The sequence below is a fragment of the Halyomorpha halys genome, unplaced genomic scaffold (assembly GCF_000696795.3).
Source record: "Halyomorpha halys isolate HHAL.00 unplaced genomic scaffold, Hhal_1.1 Scaffold293.1, whole genome shotgun sequence".
NCBI lineage: Eukaryota > Metazoa > Arthropoda > Insecta > Hemiptera > Pentatomidae > Halyomorpha > Halyomorpha halys.
The window spans coordinates 369,687-378,461 of record NW_027115239.1 but is presented as its reverse complement, the minus strand read 5'-3'; the positions used below and the strand labels follow the sequence as shown (position 1 = coordinate 378,461).

The 8,775-nt window shown below is 31.6% G+C and overlaps 1 protein-coding gene across 4 annotated transcripts in view; it reads left to right on the top strand.

Annotated features, from left to right (window-relative positions):
- LOC106680845 (uncharacterized) overlaps positions 1–6,811 on the top strand; it is a 304,110-nt gene extending 297,299 nt beyond the window's left edge. For all 4 annotated transcript variants that reach the window (XM_014420825.3, XM_014420826.3, XM_014420822.2 and 1 more), the window contains 3 exons: positions 5,888–6,031; positions 6,119–6,256; positions 6,365–6,811. In XM_014420825.3, coding sequence (XP_014276311.1) covers positions 5,888–6,031; positions 6,119–6,256; positions 6,365–6,577 — 495 coding nt within the window. In that variant the 3' untranslated portion in view covers positions 6,578–6,811. The remainder of the gene's footprint in view (positions 1–5,887; positions 6,032–6,118; positions 6,257–6,364) is intronic.
- Positions 6,812–8,775: the final 1,964 nt, after the last annotated feature.

Here is an 8,775-nt window from a genome sequence, read left to right as displayed (position 1 = left end):
CTTCATGTTTAAATTAACATGACAGTGCAGTATGGTTATGTGTTCACATATACATAGATATATACAATTTTCACATATATATATAATCACTTTAAGTTCGCCAATAAACATGTAAATGAAACGCTATCGCCGGAAATCCTTTACAGTGAAAACTTCATTTTCCAGTTGACTCCCCAAAGTCCAATGAGTCAGAGGGAAAACAAATCACCTCTTGCCTCATTTCCCGAACTTTCTTCTAAGTTCCGGAGAAACGTCTAGAACTTCTTCGTCCTTTCTTCTTCTTGTTGAAAAACTTTGGAAACTAATTCACATTTATTGGAAAATATACTTTTGACAAGATAAAATAAATTTTTACTAATAGTTAATCGAATCGTTCTATTAAAATATAAGCAATTATCATAGATCGTTAAAATAAAGGCATTGATTGGTAGAGGGGGAGTGAAAATCAATAAAATTACTGATTTTAGATCAATTTCTATTCAAAACCTTGAACTTCTACTTTCGGAAACTACTCTCTCGGAATTAGTTCATTCACTCAGGGGACAGATTCCTTTTGCATGAGTCAATCGAACCCGTTTTTATTATATAATTCCTTCCTCATTCGACTCGAGAAGATTCACCCGTCCTTCTCAGCAGTGAGAGATTTGTTATGAAATCGCGGTATTTAAGGTTTCGCTATCCACTTTCCTCCATTAGGCGTTATACTCTTGAGATAGGCTTTGTTCCTGTGATTCACCGCACAGCGAGGAGCAATCGGCACTTATCGGGTCGTAAACTGATGGTATCCGGAAACGGATCTTCCGTGCCTACCTTTGATTCTACGAGATGTAGTTATAGCACTATATGGGGTCATTTAGATTAAGTGTTTTTTTCCTTATTTTTGAAATATTAATTACCAATCTAGTAATAAAAACATTTCAATAATTTCACTTAACCTATTAACGATTTTTTTTTTTACACTTGTTTGACCGAAAAAGGAAAACTATTGTATTGTATTAATTGTAGATATGAAGTTTCAATACTTTTTTTATCCTTTCGTTGGAATCGTTAAGTTCTCGAACCCCTGCTTTGCTCTTCACGGAAATAGACGCCCGGGCGAATCCTCTGCGTCTAGATAGTCCACAACGTCGATGCAACTATTCGCTGAGAGCAGCATCCTTATAGAGCGACCAGCTGCTGTGGTAACAAGAGACTCGGCCTGGCGACAGGCAGTCTGGCCGTCAGCGAATCTATGGGAAGAAGTCCATCTTATCTCAAGAGGATGCGCATGTGGTATGCGTGTATCTCAAGGTGTTCTATCGTCATATAGCAATGCAGTTTAATTTTATATTAAAAATAAATCGATGTCGACTTGAAGCATAAAATGGAAGAATAATTGTCATTGATTTTGTAAATTTGCAATCTTAGTGCCTTATTTATAAATTTAACGAAGGATTCTTGAAATGAATTATTATTCAATGGGCCTCCTCCTACTTGAGTGTTGTCTCATATGCTTACATATAATACGACTGATTAAATTTATAAAAAAAAAAGAAAAAAAAAACCAACAATATAATTAATTTTGCAAAATTTCATTCCAGTCAACATTTTACCAGTTCATTATCAGGATTGAAAACAATAGAATCATATTGAAATCGATTATATCTTTGATGAACCATCGGTTTTAGACTGTTAAAATAAGATGTGCTAAGTACCGTATATCAGTCAATTCAAGGCTTTCCATTTGGATTCATTCACTAATAATCCTCATTAATCATGGAGGTAAAAATATATAATCGGTTTTCCGTAAAAAGTGGGAAATAAACTATTTTCGTATTTGTTTTATTAGATATTTTTAATAAAATAGTCATCGATACTAATTAGTTTAACTACATGAGACAAAATCAGGAATGTTCAAGATTTTCAAAAATATAAACATGTTGTAGGTTTTCTATTCAACCATAATTTTTAAGACCAGGCAAAGTACAACAGACACTTTTCTGAAAATGAATGGGTTTGATATTTTTGCCTAACTAATAAATACACTCATAATTTTTTTTATTTTAAGACCATTTCAATATTAGAATGGTAAGTACACTTTTTCAAACATAGAAAAGACAAAACATTAATTACTGTTACTTAATACTAATATTATTTTTCAGTTTATATCACAACACAACATTTGTTTATTTTATAACCAATAAATAAAAAGTTTTTTTTTCTTATTAAATGTATTGTCAGTTTTATGTACTAAATAATTTTCAAGAGCACCTACATTTTATACCTTCCTTGATTTTGAAAAGTATTTTTATGACAATATGCCTATATTTTTGTGAATATGAAATATTCCTGTGTTTCATATCTTTTAAATACTTAATATCAGTGACTATTCCAATCTAATAAAAAAAACGTGCAATTTATTGAATGGTTTACCTTTGCAGAACCAGTTTTTACTAAAAAAAAAAAAAAACCGTTATTTTAGAACATTATTTTTATAAATTTAATCTACTTCATTTGCCTCTTTTATTTATTTATTTGATTTTTTTTTTGCAAGACTTCGTCATGCTCTTCTTAGGTCTGGACAATTTATTTTTTCTACGGATAGTCCCGGACTTGATCCTTAAAGACCCGTTTCCTGCCCGGCATCCTACCCCTTTAAAGGGCAGCCTAGACTCCGTGAGAACAACTACAAATATTCGCTTGCCTAGGCAGGAATCCGCGGGGACTAAAACAAAGACACCTGCGCATTGCAAGATGGCCGTCAGCGACCCACGCGCGCCACCCACACGGCCACACCCCCACCCCCCACCCTCATCCCCTCAACGATTTATTGCGCATCGTTATTTTTGGGGTGGTTGGAACCCTCGGGCCCTACTAAATCTTCACCTCATAACCTGTCAGTCCTACGGCTTTCACTGTTAGCATTGTGGAGGCCTTGCGTCAAAAAGGGTGTTTGCTTTACCTCCTGGGGTACAAATATTGTCTAGAATCATAAAGGAAACACGAAAATAATAAATCAAAAGTTCAAGCGTGGCCTCAAACTGGACATATAACATTACTTTTTCTTATTTTAAAGGCCATTTGAAACAATTGCTTTAGTTATATTTTATTTATAAAAATAATGATGGATAAATTTAAATATAAAGTTCTATAACCAATTGATTTAGATATAGTATACACAATCAGGACTATACGAGAAAAATATAAACTTATAGATTTTTCATAAATAAAAATATTTTTTTATAAGTAGAAAATACCCTCTTCTCAAAACAGTTGGCTTCACCCTTTTTACTTATAGAACATAGTATAGTTTTAAAAACAAAAAGAAATCTCTTCCTCACTTTTATTTTTAAAAACATAGGAGTACATACGAGGTTTAACTGCTTAAATAATAAGGTTCTACATCTTTTTTAAAACCTTTAACCGTGTGATTTTAAAGTATTAGAAGTAAAGGAAAATTATCGATAGGAAGATAATTAACTAAGGAAAATGTTTAATTCTCACATTTTACTCTCTTGAGAATATGTCCTGAATGTTCAGAATTTATTAACTAGCCCATAAATTAAAAAAATATATATATCATACTTAAGTAATGGAGAACCGTAGAGGGAGACAGAACTGTGTCCAATTGCCTGGTTACCAACGACTCGCGTACTCCTCTACTTAGGAGTCCTACAGTTGTTTTCTTCTTATCCCGAGCGGCCTCCTTAGTCTTCAGTTGTAAGTCCGTCATTTGCTTTTTATTTCTTTTTTTACTTTTCCGCTCGAGATTTTTTTATTTTATTTTTTATTCCTTTTGTCTCTTACCTTTTTTTTTTAGTCCGCAAATAATACGACCTCTACAGGAACAAAGGCATTTAACGAACAGATTGGTTTTTTTTTTTTTGTAGTCGCCGTATAAGTTAGGAAAAGCTTGAAGATGTTTATTTCGAATTGAATTTGTTATAATTAACACTTTTTGTGTTCATTCATTTTATTAATTAGATATTTTTTTTTAAATTATTAATTTATAAAAAAAAAATAAAACAAAAGAATGTCATGATAACTCTATTATATATCAGGCAACAAAAAAATCTATCCTTACATAAATTATCTAAGATCATTAAGCCCTATTTACGATTAATTGTAATATATAGATATATTACATAATACTAAATATTTGGAGCAGGTGCAAAGAAATGCTAGAATACGATTTATAAGACTGTTTTTATCCTTAGCTTGAAATTAATAGACTTCGAGAAGGATGACATAATGATGTGGTTTTCCGCTATTGGATCCATTGTCTTTAAACAGAATTGCAATCTAGACAATTTTCAGGCATTCATAGGACCTAGAAGGATAATTTTTTTTCAGGCCGCTGAGAAATGAACTAGACAATGACGGGTTAAAATATTGTTTTGAATAAATATAAATATTTTTTAATATCATTTTTTGAATTAATTTGTATAATTATAATAGTGGATAGAAATAATAAATTTATTTTAGTCAGTTTAGTCGATTTTTTTCTTATTTTTTATGGAGACAATTATTATTATTTATTCTTAACCATTAATAATTAACGATTGAGACGCTGGAGCTAATGACTGGAGCTTGAAGACTGTTCCAGCAAGTTGTAGTCGTGGCCCTAGGAGACTCGCATGGGAGGGGATGTGTAACGGGCCCCATTGTCACATTGTCATTAGGTATCACTTAGCTGCGATTAGGCTCAATCCTGCTCCTATTCCACGTCTTCCTATCTTTACCACCGTTCATATCTCTCAGGGGTAGTAAGTCTCTTAGGCATAGTTCAGGGTGGGCTCACGCTTATTCTAGGTTTTAGAAAATAATAATAATAAATAGGACTATACCGGACTATCAAAATTTCTAATTTCATCAGTCCTGAAACTATAATCTAATGTTATCGGAGAACAAATTAACCACTGTGTGGATCATCTCGGAGTCGTTTAATATATTAGCCAGTAAAAATTAATATAAAATTGTTTCGGAATTATTATAATAAAGCTGTTAACAAAAAATCGTCCAATTAGTCTCAGAAAAAACCCGCAGACGGTGGCCGAGGGATATTTTTTTATCCCATTTTTCGAATTCTAAGTATTTTTAAACGGGATCCCTTAAATTTTGATTATTGAATTTGATTGCTTTCTATATCGGGGCCGGTATTCTTCATGTACTCTTTATCGGCACTAGAAAGAAGAAAACAGAAAAAACAAATTACAATATTTAATTATCTAATTAGATAATTGGAAATTCGACATTGAAGTTAAATCATCCTTATGCTTTTCGAACTGGGCGCCATTTCATTCACCTAGTGCTTACAATAATTTCTATTTCATAAAGACCGTTTCATATATTGTACTCTTGGACATAGAAATATTTTAATATTTATTTTTGACGTCTTGAGAGTAATGGTTTTCCTCCTCTCCGGCCGCCGCTTGCTCATTTAGAAATTAAACCAATTCCGAAGGACATAAAAATATGGCGAAATTGCTGGCGGTAAAAGGCAAAGAAGTGGGTATTATCGCCGGGCGCTTTGAGACGCAGCACGCAGCGGCCACCCACTCCGGATAATCAATGAGCTTGTCTCATTAGGCCCCCTGACATCTTCATCCCCTTCAATGGGAAAAAAATCTTCCAAGTCTCCTCTGTTATTGCCTCATTCACTCCGTTCCCTCTCTTCCTTTTCTTTTTCTTTTGGTTCTTTTTCTTTACTTAACTGCTAATGGGCGGGCCCCCCTCACAACTGACATTTTAGCCATTCTGAACTCTTAACATCCCGTCGAGTAAATGAGTTTTTCAAAACCCTTCATGTTTTTACAAAATATAGATAGAACAAATCTTCTAAAATATTTATATATAGTTTGAGATGCAAGTATGAACCGATTTCTTAATTGTATATTTTTCTTTTCAGGTACGTAAGACTTTCAAACAAGATATGAGGACACACCATTCCACATGGTTGACTACTAGGTACCCGTGGCTTCCTAGCAAGTCAGATATACCGAAGGAGTTGGGAGAATTAACGCCTTCGATGCATTTCGACGAGCTAGGAAATGTGAGTTTGCTTTTACCGAAATTAAAATTCATAGTTTTAATTTAAAACTTTACGAATGTTTTCTTAATTTTGTTTTTAATCTTTCAGCTGGACCAGAGTTTGTTGAAAAGTTACGGATATCTGCAGAGGATCGCAGTGGGCTTGGAACAAGTCCATCACGATAAAACAAGAGAATCTGAAGAGTTCTCGGAGGAGTTCGAGACTGTCATGTACAAACTTCGCCAGGTAATTATTAAATTGACTTTATTTAAATATGCAATACATACATTACATTTTATGTATAAACACAATATTTTCACTATTCAATACTAATGATAATTTTCTGAACTTCAGGTGCTCTGCGAAGTGAACAACGCGTTATTGGAGCGGAATCCAAGCGATCCGATAGTTGACATCGAAAGGTCTATCATGGACAAAGAGTTCCGGGCCATCTCGGAGAAGACATACAGGCACCTCCGGGATTGGTTCATATTCCGAGACTTCATGAACTGCCTGGAGTACCTGATCCAATTATGCGAGTTCTACAAGACCAGTGGTCAGTCATAGTGCGGCCTTCAGGAAGACGACTCCTCCCACCCCGTCCCTTAGTATTATACATTATTTATTTGTCCCCATCTCCCGTCCAATCTCCCCACTCCGAAACCAAAAATAATTTTAACGAAAAGTCTAAAATTTAAAAAAAAAAAAAAAAAAAAAAAAAAATACGATTTCGAAATGTTCCTCGATGTATTTATTGAAGATTGTATATTTTGTATTTCTTTCGAATAAATGAGGTGTGAATGAGAAGAGCGTGCGAAGAATATAACTGGAGAGAATGGTGTTAAAACAAAAATTGTAAAATAAAAAAAAATTAAATTATTGTCTTGCCGTGCTATGCACGCTGTAAATGTACTTACTAGAAAGTCATTGTAATGTATAGTAATGTATTATTTTTTATTGCCATTTTATTTTATTGTATGCTTGTTTTTATTTTTATCTTTATGACTGTGATATAATATAATTAAGAAATATTTATTGAATAACTAATAAAAGTTATTAGTAATCTAAGAAATAGAAATACAGAATTTTTGTACAAAAAAACTCCTAATTTTTCCTGCCCTGAAACAGTAGATTTGAGACACCATAAATAGTTTTTAATGGTAATTATATCCTATTATAATGATCACGTTTCTTGATAACTAAACAATACTTATAATTATTAACACTAAAAGTTAAATCAGAAATGTTTTACGTGTGAACAAGTGATGTTATAAAAATTATGAATTAATTTATCCCATCTTCCTACCATCCTGATGCTGATGTGGTAAAACTCTGAAACGTCGATCGAAGATGTAAAATAAATAAATAGATTATAAGAAAAATGCTATTATCACATAGTAATTTAAAAAAAAATATCTACTAATTATAACGGAGGCGCTTTAGGTTTCAATAACTCGAAATAATCAAATCAATTTTACCAAAACGATTTCAAATTACAAAAGAAGTACTAAAAAATAAAAATATCCTAACAAATCTACATGTATATTTATGGTTGTAAAATCATAAAAATTCATAATTTATCAATAATTTAAAACATAAATAGTATATTGTACACAATATAATAACTTTTGAGGTTTGGAAACAACAATCTTGATTATATGGTACCAAAATAAAAACATTAGTTTATTTAAGGTTGTTATAAAAATATATATATTTATTTATTATTTATTATTATATCTTTATTATTAAATTTTAAAATAAAATGCTTTGATGGCATAATTTAATCGTTAAAAAAAATTTAAAAAATTTCCTGGAAACAAAAGTTTTATTATTTAAAACAAATTTTGATAATAGAGTATAAAGTATATTTGCATGCTAATGAATTAATTTTTTTGTGATAAATAGTCATTTAATAATATTAAAAAACTCCATTTACTGAATCTGACGAGTGTCTTAGAGCGCCCACTACAAAGTAGTGGGTTTGATTTCAGCCTAGGTCAATATTTATTTGCTGGTTTGGTACCGCAAACCAAAGCTTCGAAAAATCTGGAGCGGTTGGCAAAATGGAACTTCTGGGTTTATATTCTCCATACCAATACCAGTACCATTATCTTCTTCAAAGCAGATGGGTATTATTAATGAGTAACTGAAACTAACCTAGAGGTTAATCATGCGGTTGGAGCATAATGATGACCACAAGTGTTTTACAACTTGCAGATTATCGGTTTTCTGATAATGTATGTTTTTGTTGTTGGGGACTTACTTCAAGACGATTGAAACATTGTTAATATCTGCACCTGGTATTTGAAAGTAAATTTTTTTCATATTCCTCATTTAACTAAAGCTTATTAATAATTTAATAATTAGATACTTAAATCATTATGATTTTAGCAATGTCTTCTGAAAATTACTCTGACACGTAGGATGATTTTTTAACATTAAAATTATTAAAGCTTGACAACGATTACAGAGGATAATTTTTGGTGGGAAAATTGGACACAGAAAAAAACAACGTGATATAAAAAACAGTTGACACAAATTTTTATCGATAAAAAATTAAAATCATTTCCGTATTTCAAAGTAAAAAATTATTCTTTATTCTAAAATATTTATGTTTTTCATAGTCTACATTTAAGTTTAAGTTAAAACAAACTAAATATTTTTATTTTCAAAGTCAATATTTTTAAATCTAAGACTAAAACTAAATCAGTGTTGATTGGTTTCAATTTTCAGCAAAAAAAAAAAAAAAATGTTTTTATTAATTA